The following is a 21019-nucleotide window of genomic DNA, read 5'->3' as shown; positions in this document are numbered from 1 at the left end:
CTTTCCCCCCCTCCTCCCCTCCCTTCCCCCCTCCACTCCCCTCCCTTCCCCCTCCCTTCCCCTCCCTCCTCCCCTCCCCTCCCTTCCCCCCCTCCCCTCCCCTTTCCCCCTCCCTCCCCTCCCCACCCTCCTTCCCCCAGTCGCTCTCTCTCTTCCCCCCAGTCGCTCTCTCTTCCCCAGTCGCTCTCTCTCTTCCCCCAGTCGCTCTCTCTCTTCCCCCCAGTCGCTCTCTCTCTTCCCCCCCCCAGTCGCTCTCTCTCTTCCCCCCCCAGTCGCGCTCTCTCTTCCCCAGTCGCTCTCTCTCTTCCCCCCCCCCAGTCGTGCTCTCTCTCTTCCCCCCGTCGCTCTCTCTCTTCCCCCCAGTCGCTCTCTCTCTTCCCCCCAGTTGGCTCTCTCTCTTCCCCCCAGTCGCTCTCTCTCTCTTCCCCCCCAGTCGCTCTCTCTCTTCCCCCCCCAGTCGTGCTCTCTCTCTCCCCCCAGTTGCTCTCTCTCTTCCCCCCAGTCGCTCTCTCTCTTCCCCCAGTTGCTCTCTCTCTTCCCCCCAGCCGCTCTCTCTCTCTCTCTTCCCCCCAGTCGCTCTCTTCTCTCTCTTCCAACAACAACATGCCCTCAAAAGACCCTCGGCACCGCCGGGCACTTCAGCTAGTAAATAATAAAATAACACTCCTAAAAACTGGAAATGCTGGAAATGCACAATAGTTGAGTCAGTATCAGAAAGAGAAAAGGCAGGTTAATTATTCTGGTCCGACTGTTCATCAATTCTGCTGAAGAGTTGGACCCAAAATGTTCATCTGTCATCACCTTCTCAGGGCAGCTAGAGATGAGCAATTAAATACAGCCCACATCCACCAGAGTGTCAAAAAAGGATTATCACCCCAAAGGTTAACCTGTCTTTCTCCTTCTGATGCTTACAGACTTGCTGTGTGTTTTATAATTTCCTCTTGCTTATTTCAGATTTCTAGTATTCACGGATTTACTTTTAATCTCAGAAAAGCAATTTATATGTACTAGTGTGACACTTTATGATTCCCACATCGTCTCTTCTTACAGTCTCACTGAGTGAGACTGCCAACTTATTGCCAGACTGTGGGGAGTTTGATGCTGTAGGCCCTCATCTCCTGGGAATTGGGTTGTAACTGTCCAGGCATATTCCATGAGGGACCTTTGCAGTCACCAGAGAGGGGAGACTTTCATCAGGCAAGTCTGAATTCAAGCCCAATTCCAGAGGCAATAGCACGGAATGCTAACCCAATGCCCCACCACATCCCTCTCAGATCACATTTTTGATAAATAAAATTAGACAACAACTCCTGTCAATGTTTTATATGATTTAAGCCATACAAGCCAGAAAGATCCTGGGTTCAATTCCAGTCTGTACTTGGGAAGTCTCTCTGAGCTAGAAGGCAGAGGGAAATAATCAATTAGGGTTTACCTAATCATTATCCAGTGACCCCTGTATGTGTTGGAGGCATGGGGTGGGAGGTTTTAATTTTGAGTATAGGATTGGGCTCAGCTTGAGCTTTTAGCATCCATGGAAATATAGCCCAGCAGGTGTCAATACTTTAAGAAAGGAGAGAAGGAAACTGGGGGAAACACCAGAACTGCTGTTGTTTCCAGTAAAATGGAGCAATTTGAAATTGCAGCATTACAGTTAAAATATAACATTCCAGCTAAGTGAACTAACTCTCAAATTCACCATACGTATCAAGCTTTGAAACTGGTACTCATTGCTTCCAAGTTCAAAAAGAATTTTAGTTCTTATTATTGTAATTCTTCAGACTAAAAAAAATACTTTTGAGTTACAAGGGCAGCTGACATACAAAAGACCATACAGCAAGCTGTTCTTGCTATGCCATTCTTAGAGATTTACATGAATAGATAACATTTCCATTGGGAATTGCCTCAGGTTAGGAATTTTCATTCAAAATCACAGGGAAGCTAACAACTGTAGCTCCATACCATTACACTGTTCTTCATTTTTTTCCAGATTGAAAAGAGACTTAATAAAATCCCAAACGTTGAGTTGCAACTAGCATTCATCAAATTTACTGTACATTATTGTTGCCTAATCTAGCAAAAGAGTCTTCAACCTGCACACGGTGATAATTACAGGCAGAATGGTTTTTGGGCGTTTTCTTCTCTCCTAACTTGAAAAATAGTCAAAGGTCTTCTCACCTTGAGAACAGAAAAGTTCATCACCTCCTTGGCCACTATTTTAGCATTTTCAGTGTTATCAGATTGAAAAAAAATTCCAAATTAATTACTGTCTAATTGTATTTTCCTCTTAAGCAAGAGGTTGGGATTTAACATTGTTTTTTGCCATCCAGTAATGATAGCAATCAATTCTAATTAAAGAGAGTGCATGTAACAAAAATGACATAATTGTATTTGTGATTAGAGCAGGTTTATGCTGAACAAATTTGAATAAATTGCAATCAAATGAAGGGAGGTGAATTTTAATTGATTTCCTTGAGAAAGGAAAAAGTTGAGAATTGATGCATTGGGAGTGGTTGGAATGATATAAGCGTAACAGGAGGGAAGCTATCTGAGATGCAAACAACTTTAAATTACCTGTATCCCATCTGTTCGACTGAGATACAGCTGGATGTTCAAGTAGTCTGGCCGGTTCTCCTGCCAAAGCTGGAAATAGAAAAATGGCAGAGTCAGAATCAATTAAGACAGCATAACTGAAAGGCCCAGCAAATTTCCCATCAGCTTGGGCAGGTTTAGCTGACTTACTTTGAACACAGGTAATACTACTTAAAGACACGGAGTGATTGCGAAGATAATAGGATACAAATCCACTTACAGCATTACGGAGAATGACCATTTCAATAAAGGGAACATTGAACTACTCTTAATATTTGTGCTATTCCAAGGAAATGCATAATGTCAATGAATAAATTCAGGTGGAAAGAATGTGTCCAGTATCCTTTGGTGAATTATTGTATTCATCAAGTTGAGGGTTATCAGTGCTGGGAAATGGAACACTTTCCCATTTCAGGCATCCAGTGTCAGTGTCAAATTCTCCAAACTCTTTTTTTCTCTCTGTCATAACCTTTCTTGTTTAGATATGATCAATACTACCATGGTCAATGTGCCTCTGAACCTTTCTCCCTTGTTTCTTCTAAGTTGCAAATATCCCATCCTACATGTCTTTACCTCCTCCCTACATCCTTAATCATGTGAGATTTTAATCTTCATATTGATTGGACAAAGCAAATTGGCAAAGGTAGACTTGAGGAAGAGTTCTTAGAGAGTGTATATGGGATGGTTTCTTGGAACAATACATTGTGGAACCAACCAGGGAGCAGACTATTTTAGATCTGGTAATGTATAACGAGGCTGCATTAATTAATTGTCTTGAAGTGAAGGATCCTCTTTGGAACAGTGATCACAGTATGGTAGAATTTCAAATTCAGTTTGAGGGTGAGAAAGCTAGGTCTCAAACTAGTGTCCTGAACTTAAACAAAGGTAATTACAAAGGTATGAAGGCAGACTTGGTTGAAGTGGACTGGGAAAATATATTACAGGGTAAGACTGTAGAAAAGCAGTGGCAAACATTTAAGGAGATACTTCATAACTCTCAGCAAAGATATATTCCAGTGAGAAAGAAAGACGCTAAGAGAAGGATGAACCATCCGTGGCTAACTAAGGAAGTAAAGGATGGTATCAAATTGAAAACAAAAGCATACAATGTTGCGAAGAATAGTGGAAGGCCAGAGGATTGGCAAAATTTTAAAAACCAGCAAAAGATGACTAAAAAAATGATAGAGAGAGAAGATAGCTTATTAGAGTAAGCTAGCAAGAAATATAAAAACAGACAGTAAGAGCTTCTACAGATATATGAAAAGGAAGAGAGTAGCTAAAGTAAACGTTGGTCCCCTAGAGGATGAGTCTGGGGAATTAATTGTAGGAAACAGGGAAATGGCGGAGACTTTGAACAAATATTTTGTATCGGTCTTCACGGTAGAAGACACTAAAAACATCACTAGAGAGAAAGTACTAGGCAAACTAATGGGACTAAAGGTGGACAAGTCCCCTTGACCTGATGGCCTGCATCCTAGGCCTAGAAATTCATTGGCGCCCCGTTTGGGGCGCCAGCCTCGCCAGGGCGTCGGAAGTACCGTCCCGGAAGGAGTCGCGGCCGCCCGCCGCAAATTCAGTTTCAGCGCCCCAGACGGAAGCGCGGCGCTACTCGAGGCGCCCCGCATCCCTCTTGGGGCGCTGCAACTGAAAATCGCAGCGTAACATGCCGCAGCGCCACACGCTATGGCACGGCGTGCTGCAGTACTGCAGGATTTCCTCCCCTTCTTAAAGGGGAGGGGCCTGCTGCAGTGCGCTCGAAGAGCGCGAGTGCCGGCAAAAGAGCCCGGCACCGAGGAGAAGTGCCGTGCTCTTGGGACACAGCCGGCACTCATAAGAACATAAGAAGTAGGAGCAGGAGTAGGCCATACAGCCCCTCGGGCCTGCTCTGCCATTCAATAGGATCATGGCTGATCCGAACCGAGACTCACGTCCACTTCCCTGCCCTCTCCCCGTAACCCCTAATTCCCTTATCAGCTAGGTAACTGTCTATCTCCGTTTTAAATGTATTTAATGTTGCAGCTCTCTGGGGTAGCAAATTCCATAGATTTACTACCCTCTGAGTGAAGAAGTTTCTCCTCATCTCAGTTTTGAAACGACAACCCCTTATTCTAAGATTATGCCCCCTAGTTCTAGTCTCACCCATCAGTGGAAACATCCTCACCGAATCTACCCGATCAAGCCCCCTCACAATCTTATATGTTTCGATAAGATCGCCTCTCATTCTTCTGAACTCTAATGAGTAGAGGCCCAACCTACTTAACCTTTCCTCATACGTCAACCCCCTCATCTCCAGAATCAACCGAGTGAACCTTCTCTGAACTGCCTCGAGAGCAAGTATATCTTTTCTTAAATATGGAAACCAAAACTGCACACAGTATTTCAGGTGTGGCCTCACCAATACCCTGTATAACTGCAGCAAGACTTCCCTGTTTTTATACTCCATCCCCCTTGCAATAAAAGCCAAGATTCCATTGGCCTTCCTGATCACCTGCTGCACCTGCATACTAACTTTTTGTGTTTCATGCACCAGGACCCCCAGATCCCTTTGTACTGTAGCACTTTGCAGTTTCTCTCCATTTAGATAATAACTTGCTCTTTGATTTTTTCTGCCAAAGTGCATAACCTCACACTTTCCAATATTATATTCCATCTGCCAAATGTTTGCCCACTCACCCAGCCTGTCTATGTCCTTTTGCAGGTTTTTTATGTCCTCCTCACTCACTGCTTTCTCTCCTATCTTTGTATCATCGGCAAACTTGGAAACGTTGCACTCGGTCCCTTCCTCCAAATCATTAATATGGATTGTAAAGAGTTGGGGTCCCAGCACTGACCCCTGTGGAACACCACTAGTTACTGATTGCCAGCCCAAGAACGAACCATTTATCCCAACTCTTTGTTTTCTGTTAGATAGCCAATCTTCCACCCATGCCAGTATATTACCCCCAATCCCGTGATTTTTTATCTTGATCAGTAATCTTTTGTGTGGCACCTTGTCAAATGCCTTTTGGAAGTCCAAATACACCACATCCACTGGTTCCCCCTTATCCACCCTGTATGTTACATCCTCAAAAAATTCGAGCAAATTTGTCAAACATGACTTCCCCTTCACAAAACTATGCTGACTCTGTCCTATTAAATTATGTTTATCCAAATGCCCTGTTACTGTTTCCTTAATAATGGACTCGGCGGCGGGGGGGGGGGGTTCAGGAGGCCAGCGGCGTGGAGAGGTGCTGGCAGGCGGCCGCAGGTAGGCCCCCCTGAACCGGTCGCGTTAAAGCAGGGGGCGCTACTAAATTTCACGATCGGGGCGGTAGCTGGGCGCTGCGCACACCGATGACATCATCGGTAGCGGCGCAGCGCTAACGGCTAGCGCCGCCATTAGCGTCCCACTAAATTTAGCGGGAGGCGTGGCCAGTGGCGCAAAACCCACTAAGTGCCCTCTTAGAGCGCTAACGGGTGGCGCAGGCCACTGAATTTCTAGGCCCTAGAGTCTGTTGTTATTTCGGATTTCCAACATCTGCAGTATTTTGCTATCAGTCTAAAACGAGGTGGCTGCAGAGATAGTGGATGCATTGGTTGTAATTTATCAAAATTCCCTGGATTCTGGAGAGGTCCCAGTGGACTGGAAAACTGCAAATGTAACACTACTATTTAAGAAAGGAGGGAGATAGAAAGCAGGAGACTATAGGCCAGTTAGCCTAACATCTGTCAGTGTGAAAATGCTGGAGTCCTTCATTAAGGAAGTGGTTGCAGGACATTTAGAAAATCATAATATAGTCAAGCAGAGTCAGCATGGTTTTATGAAAGGGAAATCATGTTTGACAAATTTGCTGGAGTTCTTTGAGGATGTAACGAGCAGGGTGGATAAAGGGGAACCAGTAGATGTAGTGTATTTGGATTTCCAGAAGGCATTCAATAAGGTGCCACATAAAAGGTTATTACACAAGATAAGAGCTCACGGGGTTGGGGTAATATATTAGCATGGATAGAGGATTGGCTAACTAACAGAAAACAGAAAGTCGGGATAAATGGGTCATTTTCAGGTTGGCAAACTGTAACTAGTGGGGTGCCGCAGGGATCAGTGCTGTGGCCTCAACTATTTACAATCTATATTAATGACTTGGATGAAGGGACCGAATGTAATATAGCCAAATTTGCTGATGATACAAAGATAGGTGGGAAAGCAAATTGTGTGGAGGACGCAAAGAATCTCCAAAGGGATATAGATAGGCTAAGTGAGTGAGCAAAAATCAGGCAGATGGAGTTTAATGTGGGAAAATGCAAAGTTAGCCTATTTGGTAGGAAAAATATGCAAATTATTATTTAAATGGGAAGAGATTACAAAATGCTGAGGTTCAGAGGGATCTGGGGGGCCCTTGTACATGAATCACAAAAAGTTAGCATGCAGGTACAGCAAGTAATTAGGAAGGCAAATGGAGTGTTGGCCTTTATTGCAAAGGGAATGGAGTATAAAAGTAGGGAAGTCCTGTTACAACTGTACAGGACGTTGGTGAGACCACACCTGGAGTACTGCATACAGTTTTGGTTTCCTTATTTAAAGAAGGATATACTTGCATTGGAGGCAGTTCAGAGAAAGTTCACGAGGTTGATTCCAGAGATGAAGGGGCTGTCTTATGAAGAAAGGTTGAGCAGTTTGGACCTATCATCATTGGAGTTTAGAAGAATGAGAGGGGATCTTATTGAAACATATAAGATTCTGAAGGGGCTTGACAGGGTAGATGCAGAGAGGATGTTTCCTCTCGTTGGGGGAATCTAAAACTAGGGGGCATAATTTCAGAATAAGGGGCACCCATTTAAATTGGAAATGAGGAGGAATTTCTTCTCTCAGAGGGTCGTGTATCTTTAGAATTCTCTTCCCCAGAGAGCTGTGCAGGCTGGGTCATTGAATATATTTAAGGTGGAGATAAACAGATTTTTGAAAGGTAATGGAGTCAAGGGTTACGGGGAGCAGACAGGGAAGTGGAGTTGAGGCCAAGATCAGATTAGCCATGATCTTATTGAATGGCGGAGCAGGCTCGAGGGGCCAAATGACCTACTCCTGCTCGTACATCTTATGTTCTTATGTGCTGAAATAAAGATCCATTTTACAGTCTCATACTTGAGCTGATTCTTTCCCAGGCTGCAACTCTGTTACTCATTTCTTTATTCTTCTCTCTCGCTTACAATCTCCAGACTTTTAAAAGCCAAATGTAGCATAACCTTATCATTACTTCCTGATTTATCTCTTCTCTTTTAGTCTTTTCAACCTTGGTGTACCACACTCTGGCCCTTGACACTTCATCTTGATTTCTCAATTTAAAAAAATCCAAACACCCCTCGGATTAAGTGTAACAAATTTAGATACAAAGCACAGCTCTCTTAACTTTATCCCAAAAATGTGTTTTCTGTTTCCCATACCAGCCATCTGGGCCTCCGAGTAAGCCTGCCATTTAGTCCCAAGTGGAGACATTTTTATGCTGTGGACACATGCTGACTAGAAACTGGGTTATTCCCCCCCCAAACCCCATCCAAGCATGTTTACCATATCAATATCATGGTAAATTAGATTCTGCTCACCATCTTGACTTCTTACGAAAGAACTTTTAAGTCATTTCCAAAAGTTGGAGTCTTAGGCCCCGATATTTGGAGCCAAGAAGAGTGTGGTGGGAGAGCGAGCAGGGAGGGGTGGGAGAGGGGGCAGGGAGGGGCAGGAGAGCGAGCAGGGAGGGGCGGGTGAGGGGGCAGGGAGGGGCGGGAGAGCGAGCAGGGAGGGGCGGGTGAGGGGGCAGGGAGGGACGGGAGAGCGGGCAGGGAGGGGCGGGAGAGCGGGAAGGGAGGGGCGGGAGAGCAGGAAGGGAGGGGCGGGAGAGCGGGAAGGGAGGGGCAGGAGAGCAGGCAGGGAGGGGCAGGAGAGCAGGCAGGGAGGGACGGGAGAGCAGGCAGGGAGGGACGGGAGAGCAGGCAGGGAGGGACGGGAGAGCAGGCAGGGAGGGACGGGAGAGCAGGCAGGGAGGGGCGGTTTTACAGATGAGAAACCCAGAAGTATGGTTTCCCGCAGGTCCTACTGAATTTAATGGTAGGCCCTGTTTTAAAATTTTTCAAAAGTTTTCCCGCCTAGCAGCCAGCTTTATCGACAGGCTGGCTGCCTGTTGGGCCGAAAATCAGGTGGGGAGCTGATGGCCTGTAAGTCGGAGAATACAGGGGGAGGGCGAGCAGTCGGAAATCGCTGTGGGGGGGGGGGGGCAGTCGGAGATCGGGGGGGGGCAGTCAGAGATCGGGGGGGGGCAGTCGGAGATTGGGGGGGGGGTGCAGTCGGAGATCGGGGGGGTGCAGTCGGAGATCAGGGGGCCAGTCGGAGATCGGGGGGCCAGTCGGAGATCGGTGGGGGGGCAGTTGGTGATCAGGTGGGGTGTGCTCGAGTGGCGTGTAAGGAGGTTAGCTTGGGAGGCCGGGGGAAGCACTCCTGCTCCTCGTGGCCCACAAGCCGTGCTGTAAGCGCACTTACCTCACGGATCTGGCCCTTCTGGCTTCCTTTTACCTGGATTCCCAAACTCTGGGAAACCTGGCCTACATAGGTTAAAAATTAAAATTTAGGTAAAATGCAGGTACGTAGCCTCCTTAAAAGATTTTACTGACCTACCTGCCTCCTGAGAGCAGGGCTAGTCACCCCTACATAGCATAAGTAAGGGTATCTGCTGCTTGACTTTCCCAACTGGTCTTACCTTGTCATGTAAAATACACAGCAGATCTGCAAACCAGAGGAAGGACTGAATTTCCCTGCACACCCAAATGAAGTAAAGTCGTCTGAGCTTATATTGTTTCCAATCATCTCTGGAAAAAAAAAGGAACAAAATTGCTAAAATCTGAACCAGCTTCACTATTTCAAATAGTTTCAAACAGCCTGTAGATCAGGGGAGTCCAAACTGCAGCCCATTCAACCCTCGAGCCCTGGCAATCCGACCCTCAAAGCCCGAGCAAATCAGTCCTACTTGTCCTTATATTTCATAGAATCTTAAAACACAGGAGACCATTCAGCCCATTGTGCCTGTGCTGGCTCTTTGATAGAGCTATCCAATTAGACTCACACTCCCCTGCTCTTTCCCCAGAACCCGACATATATTTCCTTTGTAAGTATTTATCCAATTCCCTTTTGAGAGTTACTATAGAATTTGCCCCCACCACGCTTTCAGGCAGTGCATTCCAAACCATAATAACTCACTGCATTAAAAAAAAATGTACCTCAACTCCCTCCTGATTCTTTTGCCAGTTACCGTAAAATTACATTTGTTATTCACTAGTCCACGCTGTTTGAATTTTATGGGCCCAGAGGTTTAGAAAGGACTGTTCTTAGTGTTCTTGGCTCTTTGGTGGATGAATCCCAAATCTGAACATCAAGGTCATTTAGTATAAACCGCTTGAAATATATGTAAATTAATGGGAGCATTAACTGAAACTTGTATAAATGCCCAGAGGCTCCATACACAGTACGCACTGATGCGGCACATACAGACAATAAGTGTGGTTACTCCCATTGTGGATAAAGAACTGGCTACAAGAAACAAAGTTGCAACTAGTTTATTCATTCAACAACCAAAACACAATCCCACTAAATAATGCTCAGTTTACAGCATCAAAAAATAATTTATTTTCCTCTTGGCTTGCTGCAGTTAGAATCTACTTTTACGCATAGTCATGACTTCCTAGGTCAGTGTATGTGACAACTGCTGGAGCTTATGACAGCAGGACTTTTTTTCCAGCTGCTTTTCTCTGCAGTATTGCAGCTCAATCCCTAATCAATGGTTTCAGAGTTCTATGTGAAATTCTTTCCTCTGGATTTAACAGTTTGGTTAACCTTTTTTCTCATCAAACTCAAGGGGCTGTAAAGAGCTTTTAGCTATTTTTTTTTAACTTTTCCTCATTTATTTTTCCCACACCATCCATTATTCTCTGTTTAAGAGGTATGCAAGCAATCTGTCCCTGGCTTTCTGTCAGAGACACTTTGTAACCAGATACTGTACTAGGAAGTATACAAAAGTAATGCAGACTGATTTGTTCCAATTTTTCTCTCCTGTGGGGAAGTGCCACTTCCCCATGTAAATTGCCAACATTCATTACCTTACTAATTGGGGATTTGAAGGGGACACCCTTGCCTTATAGTGCAGCATGCCATTGTGCTAATATTCTGCACCATTCAGCTGCAAATGTTTAAAAGGGTTCCTTAAACAATCCTTGGCAAAGTAACTTGTTGCTACAAGTCATAATTCGAATGTGCAAAATGCTGGTACTAAATACAATTTTGCAAAGATTATACTTACAAGTTAAACATTTTTATAAACAAAAAGCTCTTTCAGATTCAAGCCTAAAAATTACTGCTTTATTAGTAGGTGAATACTTCAATGCAATTGGTGCGACATTCCTTTATTATTTTGGCGGAGGCTTTAACCCATTTAAAATAGACAGGTTAATGCCTGTGTTAAAGTGCTCATCTGCTAATATCACCAGCAGTAATTGCTAGGTTATAATGTATATTTCAATACTAAACTATCGAAGACTGGGTGCAATGCAATCATTTTGGAAGAGTCCAAATTAAATCACAAACCATTAGAGCAAAGCTCAACTGATTATAACAGTATCTAACTCAGAGACAAAATTACAGTTAAAATCACTTCAATGCATTCATTATTTCATAACATATATATGGTGTAGATTCCGGTTTTAATCTTTTTTTTTGCTGGCAAATGCTACATGGCACATAACAGATTGTTTAATTGTGCTGGTGAGTGATGACATCTTTATTGAAGGATTAATAATTGTGACCAATCACTGCAAGTTTATTGCATGGTAATCAATAGTTAATTAACTAAAAATCAGCCCCATTAAATTATTAAAGGTTTTTGTTTAAACAGTAAGAACTAATCACATGAACAAAATCCTTTTACTGGAGGATTTAAGAGTCCAACAGCATGTGGGTGTTAAATTGGCTTGAACAATTGAAGCTGAAATATTGAAAGTTAATGTCCAAAAACGTTAATTCAGTTCCATTTGTAACAGTTTGAATTTTCTAAGGGGCACTGAGTAAGTTGATATTGTTTAAAAAGGGGATGTGTACCCACCTACCTAATATTGGCTACAGTAAGGGTTTACCCTGAAGTAAGGGATTTGGAATGAACAGCTACTATCTTATATAGGAATACAAAGCAGTTACAACCTGGAAACAGGCCATTCGGCCCAACTGGTTCATGTCGACGTTTAACCTATATGCAAGGAAATTGTTCTAATCAAGTTTACCCGCCGCATTTCCATATCCTTACATGTCATTTTTCTTCATACATTTATCCAATTTAATCTTGAATGCTTATATAGGTTTTGCCTCAACCACTAACTTTGGAAGTGAACTTCATGACCTCACATGTTAAGAAGTTTCTCTTGCCCTCTATTCTAAATCTTGTATCCATGGCCCCTTAATGTAGACCCCTCAAACACTGGAAACAGTCTGCTTCTATCTACCCTGTCTCATCATAATTTTAAACACTTCTATTTTGCCCATAATCTGCACTGTTCTAATTAAAAAAGCCAAGTTTTCAAATCTTCTTTTATAGTTATATTTCCTTATACCAGGCAGCATCCCCGTGAATCTGCATTGTGTCCTCTCTAAAACCTCAATATTGTATCAATACTGTGGAGCCCGTTATTGCACACAATACTCTTGAGTTCTTATTACGGTTTTATATAGGCTCATCCTTACCTCCTGGCTTTTATATTTTCTATCTCTTGTGATATAGCTCAGAGGCATAATTACCTTTCTGTCCCATATTCTAACACTCAACAGTCATCCATTATAGCCATGGTAAGCCCACCATTTATTCTTCATGTTATAATATACAATTCTCACAGGACATAGCCTAGTTTTCTTTGTATGTAAACAGATGTTTGTCTCAGACAGAAAAAATACTCCTTTCACACCATTAAACAAATGTGAAAGTTCCAGAGCCATTTTTTCAAATAATTAAATTTCCCTCACCAATTAACATTTTTAATAACCAATTTGCTTGTCCATTACTAAAATGTAATACTGTTCATCATTATCAAAGCAACTAGTGCATCTCAACTTAATGATGGATGTGTGCACAGAAGCCATTTGTTTTTTAAATAAAGCATTGCCCTCTAAATTGTTTCACTCATTTTTCTCTCCTCTGGTCTATCAGTCACATTCCTCCTAGGGACAAGAGGGAGAATGGAGGACCTGCCCCTATATCCCCATTTTTACTGCTCTTCAGCTTGTTGCTAGGTGGTGTGCAAAAGCTGTCTGTTCATGATGCTGCCTTTGATATTATCTAAATGGGAGAATAGTGACTAAACAGAGTGGCATAATAAACCTGCACCCCATTTAATTGTCGCTTATTTAGTGATCCAACACTGTACTGCACTCAAGCAACCAATTTTTACTTTCTTGGTTTCTGGACACATTATATTAATAGGTATAGAATCATATAGCACAGAAGGAGGCAATTCGGCCCATCCTGTCTGTGCCAGCACTTTAAAAGACCTATTCAATTAATCCCACTCCCTGCTCTTTCCCCATAGCCCTTCAAATTTTTATTTTCAAGCATATACAGTATCCAGTTTCCTTTCAAAAATTATTACTGAATCTGCTTGCACCACCTTTGCAGACTGTGCATTCCAGATTATAACAACTCGCTACGTAAAAAAATCTCTCCTCATTTCCTCCCCTGGATATTTTGCCAATTATCTCAAATCTGTGTCCTCTGGTTACCAACACTGCTATCAGTGGAAACTTGGAAGGACGAGTATTCTATTTTGCCAAAGGGATACCTGAGAGTAAAGGGTAGCTATTCACAGTGACAGAAGGTGGGTAGTGGTGTTCCACAAGGATCAGTGCCAGGACCACTGCTGTTCACAATTTACATTAATGATTTAGACTTTGGAATCATAAACACAATTTCTAAATTTGCAGATGATACCAAATTGGGGGGGATAGTCAATACTGAGGAGGACATTAATAAACTTGCAGAATGGGCAAAAAATTGGCAAATGAAGTTCAACACAGATAAATGTGAGGTATTACATTTTAGTAGGAAGAATAGGGAGGCCACTTATCACTTGGAGGGTGCGAGTCTAGGTGGGGTAGAGGAACAAAGTGATCTCGGAGTACAAATACAAAAATCACTAAAAGTTGCGCCACAGGTTAACAAGGCCATAAAAAAGCAAACCAAGCACTAGGGTTTATTTCTAGAGGGATAAAATTGAAAAGTAGTGAAGTTATGCTAAACCTATATCGAACCTTGGTTAGATCACAATTAGAGTAGTACGTACAGTTCTGGTCACCATATTATAAAAAGGATATAGAGGCACTGGAGAGGGTGCAGAAAAGATTTACAAGGATGATATCCGAAATGCGAGGATATGCATATCAGGAAAGGATGAACAGGCTGGATCTCTTTTCTCTTGAAAAAAGGTTGAGGGGTGACCTAATAGAGATCTTTAAAATTATGAGAGGTTTTGATATCCTTATAGCTACTATGAAGAAGGGTGATTGTAAATTCAATAAGCCATTTAAGTGGGTTGAACAGGACTGTTTTATCTCGAGACAAATTTGGGTGATAGTTCAATACTATTTCCATTTCCTCACTTGGCAGCTAGGTTAGAACCAACAAATCTCTTCCTTACTTATGAATACAAGTTAACCATGAACAAAACTGTCAGACAGAAAGAAAATGCACGTACAATAGTGTATTTAGTACTGAAGCAAAAGGGGTCACTCCAATACCACCGGCCACACAAAGGCTAACCTCATAGTTGAAGACTTCCTCTGACGGACTCCCAAATGGACCATCAATATATAACCTGTTAAAACAAAACTAAATTAATTTTTCTCCATAAACAGTCAATAGCTATAAATATACCAAGGTGCTCAAAGGTGTTTTAATTCAAATAAAGCGCATCATGATGAGAATGCCCAAACTCTAAGTTTTCTCTCATTATTTTATTTTGTTCAAAATGTATTAATTTCAAAACCCTTGAGTGTTGCTGTTACAATTCACGGTTCTTTCCAATTGATTTTATTCATACTAAACATAAAAAAAAGCTTCCATAGACAAGTCTGAGTTACTATGAACCAAACCTTGGCCTTAAGTTGTGAGTTTATGAGATAGTGTGACACTACCATTGTAGTGTGCACCAGAAATAGTATAGCCACTATCCACCATTCCCTCTAGATCAATCTGAGTTAGTAGAAAACACTATGCTGAAAAGATTCAGTGCACCTCCTGTGCTTTGCCAGCAGTTTCTGCTTTAACTTCAGCCTGATCTGAAGACTATAGTGGAGAAATTGGTTTTGGCCCATTTTCAGGCACAGAATGGTCAGTGCACTGGGAGCATGCGAGACTGGACCAAAATTGTGTCTCGGGCCTCATCAGCATATTTGTGATGAGCTGCAGATGCCAAGTGGGCATTCAGACTCAGCACGCCAAACTCTGCAGCACCAATTTGAGCTGACTGCCCGGATGATATTGGCCCACATGTAGGTCCTGGGAAGGGGGTGCGGGGGGGAGGGGCGGAGGGGTGGTGGGTGGGGGAGTTGGGTAGGGTGAGGAGAACAGGAGTGGGTTGAACAGGAATGTTTACTCTCTCTTGTGGGTGATAGTTTAATACTCTTTGTTTTTCCTCACTTAGCAGCTAGGTAGAACAAACAAACTCTTAATTGCTCATTTATCTCTGTTCATTTATTTCAGTGCTGTTTATGGGACCTTACTGTGTGCAAATTGGCTGCCACATTTCCTGCAGGAACTACAGTAACTACAGTTCAACAGTACTTCATTGGCTGTAAAGCGCTTTGGGATGTCCTTAAAGTATGAAGGGCGTAATATAAATGCAAGTTCTTTGGCCTAGAAATTCGGTGGGCTGCGCCACCAGTTAGCGCCCAAAGAAGGCACGTAATGGTTTTAGTGCCACTGGCCACGCCTCCTGCGAAATTTAGCGGGGCGCTAATGGCAGCGTTAGCCTGTAGCGCTGCGCCGTCACCGATGACGTCATCGGTGTGCACAGCACCCCGCTACCACCCCGAACGCGATATTTGGTCGCGTCCCCCGCTGTAGTGCCGGTCGCAATTTGTGACCAGTTCAGGGGGGTCTACCTGCGGCGGTAGAGGCGCAAATTAAAGGAGAGGTGCGGGGCGGCCATTTTTGTTGTTGGCCGCCTGCCAGCACCTCTCCGCGCTGGCGTCCCCGGCCTCCTGAGCCCCCCCCTCCCCCGGGTAGTGCCGGCTGTGTCCCAAGAGCCCAGCACTTCTCCTCGGTGCTGGGCTCTTTTGCCGGCACTCGTGATCTCCGCTCGCGCTGCAGCAGGCCCCTCCCCTTTAAGAAGGGGAGGAAGGCCTGCAGTACCGCAGCGCGCTGTGCCGCAGTGTGTGGCGCTGCGGCACGTAGCGCTGTGATATTCAGTTGCAGCGCCCAAGAAGGATGCAGGGCGCCTCGAGCAGCGCCCCGCTTCCGTTTGGGGTGCTGAAACTGAATATCGGGTTGGCGCTCGCGGCTCCTTCCGGGGCGGAACTTCCGGCGCCCAGGCGAGACTGGCACCCCAAACGGGGTGCCACCAAATTTTTAGCCCATCTTTCTATACAGGTTAACAATAAACAAAGCTGTCAGTAGTGCTGTGGAGCATTAGGTTACGTTAAAAAAAAAGTCATGATCCTACTGAATGGCGGAGCAGGCCCGAGGGGCCGTATGGCCTACTCCTGCTCCTATTTCTTATGTTCTTATGATAATGGCCTCCACTGGTTAGGCTGCATAAGGAACCAAAAAAAATGAGTGGCTCAGCACTGAAAAATTTCCAAGGAGGGGGTGCAAAAACAGGCATTAAGCTCCTCAATAACATATGTAATATACGTAACGTCTGTTTTAGGCGGCCGCCAGGGAGATCTGAATATCGCTCGAGCCAATATGGCATCAGATGCATTTCAGACACACTTGGGGCAGGAGACACACCAGGAAATTGGTGCTTTTTGCTCAAGTTCTGCACTGAAGAACGGGGCGCAGTGGGGTCCAATTCCTTCCCCTTTATGTTTTCCATCTCTCCCACTTTTTTCATCATTTCCTTGGGCAGGTTTCACATTGCTTTAGTTCAGGGGTGCCATACATCAAATGGGCAAAATGCATACCAATTTCGACCCCAGTGTGTTCAAATAGCTTTTCACTGATGCAGCCCTCGCCAACTGCTAAGATGTCGGATCAGACCTTGTAAAATTAGTTTGACACGCTGCTTTAGCTATTTACCTGTTCATAATTTCTTCAATTCTTCTCACCATTGCTTGACTGAGATGATCTGTTGCATTATCTAATAATCATTCCAGTGATAATTCCTTTCTGTGTTTGCCCATTTGTCTTTTCCCACCCATTCCCTTTTTTCTGGTTCTATCAATAGGCTTGATGATCTCTTATTTTTCCAGTTCTGAAAAGGGGCCCAAATCAACATGTCGGCATGCCTATCTTTCCACAAATGCTGACTGACTTACTGTGCATTTCAAGTTTTCCTGTTTTTGTTTCATATTTCTAGCATTTGCAGTATGTTGCATTTAATGAGGCTTGAGACTTAATTAGATTTAGGTCACAGATGGTTTCTTTGTGGTTCTGTTTCTTATGACTCAGAAAACAATCACTTCTTTTTAACAATGGAGTTAACAGGGCCAATTTGAATATGTCATTAATATACAATACCTCTAAACAGATGTACATTGCACATTGCCCATTGGTGTCAAGACAACAGAGCTCTTAATCACAGCAGCAGGCTTCCATTTGAAGCATTAAAAAAAATGAAATATGGAATAGTATTAACTGAAACTGGATAGGTCTGAGAACTGTCATCATTCAATTTATGGATTAAGTAAATGACATCATGATTTGTGACCTACAGAATAATTTACACTCAGCATTTAAACAATTAGTGTAGCTTATCTTCAAAACCACACATTACATACGTCTTAACCATACTGGGACCAACATAGCAACAACTTTGTCATTTTTTAATAGAAGTTGCTACTCCAGTTAGAGACGATTGATGACTCTAGCTCAAAGCAGAAGTCCTCCCAGCTACAGAGGTCAGCACTTGTGCTGAAAGGTACTCACTTCTCAGGATCATGCCAGAAGCTCCAGCACCTCTTTCTCCACCAGAGCTGCTGACCTGCTCTCCCACTAGACCACCAAGAATAATTAAACATGACGGGCTGAACATGCCCGCCCTCCATACAGAAAAGACAAGAGCAGAAGTAGTACTTCCAATCACAGAAAAGCCCCCAGGGGAGGACTGAGGGCTTTGCTCGATTAAAGGAACCCCCCTTCCTACACACTGCTCCGCTGCACCATATACAGTGGACCAGGAGTCCAATATCACTCCCCCCATTACCAATCATCTCACATGGCTGTCCAATTCCCAGACCAGCACCCACAGAAACACAATCCCAACATTTAACCAGAACGGACCGGGCCCTATAACAGATGAGGATGTTGCACCAGGAAACATCAACAAAACCAGCCGCAGTGCAGAACCCCAGACCAAAGCATGGCACACCCAAAGGAGGACAAAAGTGTAAAGTTCAGGACAAAAGTGCAAAGACTCTACGAAAACCTTCAGTCCACTGTGCACAAAGCCGCTCGAGCTCCTTAATGCAAAGTACAGGATAAAGCAATTAGAGACACGGGTCCTTGAAGGAGACTAGGAGGTAGCAATATTGTAAGTCTCTACGACCAACTTACTGGAGAAGTACAGTATTATGAAATAGCTACAAAGGTAGGTGACTATGACAACCAGGACACCACGGTAATATCCAGATTTCCAGTAACCCTGAAGACCTGGAGAGAAAGAGACCAACTGCCTTTATCAAGGAGACTCTTAGATCCTTCCTAATCCTGGACATCTGGGTGAATTTTATGTTAGAATTTACCCATACAACTCTAGCCCTCATGCACACGGACCTACAATGCTCCAGGGACAAACAACATGAATGTTCCAGGCAAGGGCCAAGAGTGTAGTACACTTCCAAAGCTGATGCATCTCATTCTTTCCAAACCTGTTCGTAAGTTCCTACAGAAACACAATACTTCAATAGTATTAAAACATTCCTCTGCAACCGGGTATTCAAGTACAGGATGATTCTACTATAAGCCCACCGACTCCCACAGCTACCTGGACTACACTTGCTCCCACCACGCTTCCTGTAAGGACTCTATTCCATTCTCCCAGTTTCTCCGTCTCCGTCGCATCTGTTGTAATGATGGCGCCTTCCATACCAGTGCTTCCGATATGTCTTGCTTTTTCCTCAACCGAGGATTCACCTCCACCATGGTTGACATATTCCTCGACCGCGTCCATCCCATTTCCCACACTTCTGCTCTCACCCCTTCCCCTCCCTCCAGAACTACAATAGGGTTCCCCTTGCCCTCACCTTCCACCCCACCAGCCTCCACATTCAATGGCTCATCATCTCCAGCATGATGCGACCATCAAACACATCTTCCCCTCCCCTCCCCTTTCAGCATTCCAAAGGGACTGTTCCCTCTGCGACACCCTGGGCCACTCTTCCATCACCCCAACAACCACTCCCCTTCCCTTTTACCTCCTCCCTTTCCACCATCCTGGGCCCCAAACACTCCTTCCAGGTTAAACAGTGATTTACTTGTACTTCTTTCAATTTAGTATACAGTATTCACTGCTCACGATGCGGTCTCCTCTACATTGGGGAAACCAAACTCACCTCCGTTCAATCCGCAAGTGAGACCCTGAGCTTCCGATCACTTTTCATTTTAATTCTCTGCCCCATTCCCACTCTGACCTCGGCCTCATACACTGATCTAATGAAGCTCAACAGAAGCTCGAGGAACAGCACCTCATCTTTCGATTATGCACTTTACAGTCTTCTGGGCTCAACATTAAGTTCAATGATTTCAGATCATAAACACCACACCCATTTTTTCAGACAGCAGCTGTTGGTAATGATTCTGCTATTGCCAGTTACACCTCCTCTAGACCCATCTTTTGTTTCTTTACTTGCCTTTTGCCTTGCAACATCATCCCTTTTGTCATTTAATCTCTCTTGCCTTCCACCCTATTGTTGAGTCTGTGTGTCCCAGTTATGTTTATTATAAATCACTGGACACAGACAACAAGAATAACTTTAACAGGTCTTTACTATTCGGAGGTCAGGGCTGAACTGCCCAGCAGATCACTACACAATGTTTATATACCGGTGTGGTCACCACCGGTATTACAGTATACAGCAGCCAAGAGAAAGTAGTACATCTCTTAAGGTAGTTCTCTTAAGGTGGAACAGGTTACATACACCACAATCCTCCCTTTTTAGCTTAACAGTGTATATCCCCATTTAACATAACATAATAACATATATATATATATATATATACAACTTCATGCAAAACAGTTCAAAGATTCAGTCTCTGAGGAGGCCTCCTGATCCGAGTTGGATAACGCCTTTCAGGGGTCTCTGATTCTCGTTGCTGGGGTGACTCATCTAGTTGATCTCTTATGGATTGGACATCATCATCAGGTACATTCACTTCTGAGGTAGATGCTTCAGGTTCACTAACTTCTTCCACGGTTGTCTCTGCCGTAACCCTGGGTTCGACCCTTGTTCTCGATTCTACCAGTTGGTCAGCATGACGTCGTATTACATTTTCACCAATATCTACCGTGTACATCAGGGGTCCTTGTCTGGCCCGAATTGTTCCAGATTGCCATTTCTCACTTTTATAGTCCCAGGCTAACACTGGTTGTCCTATTTCGAAACTCCGAGTGGTCTTGTTATTTATATGCTGGAACTGTTTGTTTTCGACTTCCCTCCGCACATTTGGTTTTAACAAGTCCGACCTGGACCGCAACCTCCTGTTATAGAACATCATGGCAGGACTTTGGTTTGTCACTGCATGAGTGGCGTTTCGATATGCCAGTAGGAAATTGTCCACCTTGTGTTGTAGTGGAATCTGATCTTCGCTCATGGCCTTTATTGCTTTTTTGAACGTTTGTACAAATCTCTCGGCCAACCCGTTTGTAGCCGGATGATATGGGGCAGAGGTATAATGTTTCACCCCATTCTTCTTCATGAATTTCTGGAATTCTTCTGACACGAACTGCGGTCCGTTGTCTGAACATATTTGTTCTGGCAATCCATTTCTTGCAAATATCGTTCTTAGCACCGCGATCGTCTTTTCCAAGGTAGTGGTAGTCATCTTAATCACTTCTGGCCATTTAGAATGTGCGTCCACCGCAATTAAAAACATGAATGGACCAGCAAAGTCAATATGTACACGTAGCCATGGGGTTGAAGGCCATTCCCATGGATGCAGCGGTGCAATCGGAGGTGCATTTTGAACTTTTTGGCACCCCGAGCAGCTTTTCGTCAGAT

The 21019-nt window shown here is 44.0% G+C and overlaps 1 protein-coding gene across 1 annotated transcript in view; it reads right to left on the bottom strand.

Annotated features, from left to right (window-relative positions):
* The window catches only part of nox4 (NADPH oxidase 4), a 265875-nt gene that overhangs the window by 27119 nt on the left and 217737 nt on the right, over positions 1-21019 (bottom strand). The window contains exons 14-16 of the mRNA XM_085998801.1: positions 14335-14454; positions 9312-9420; positions 2572-2640 (exon numbers count right to left, since the gene is read on the bottom strand). Coding sequence (XP_085854927.1) covers positions 2572-2640; positions 9312-9420; positions 14335-14454 — 298 coding nt within the window. The remainder of the gene's footprint in view (positions 1-2571; positions 2641-9311; positions 9421-14334; positions 14455-21019) is intronic.

This window comes from Somniosus microcephalus, chromosome 10 (genome assembly GCF_052327205.1).
Source record: "Somniosus microcephalus isolate GS21.2 chromosome 10, FLI_Smic_1.0, whole genome shotgun sequence".
NCBI lineage: Eukaryota > Metazoa > Chordata > Chondrichthyes > Squaliformes > Somniosidae > Somniosus > Somniosus microcephalus.
This window is presented reverse-complemented; position numbering and strand designations above follow the sequence as displayed.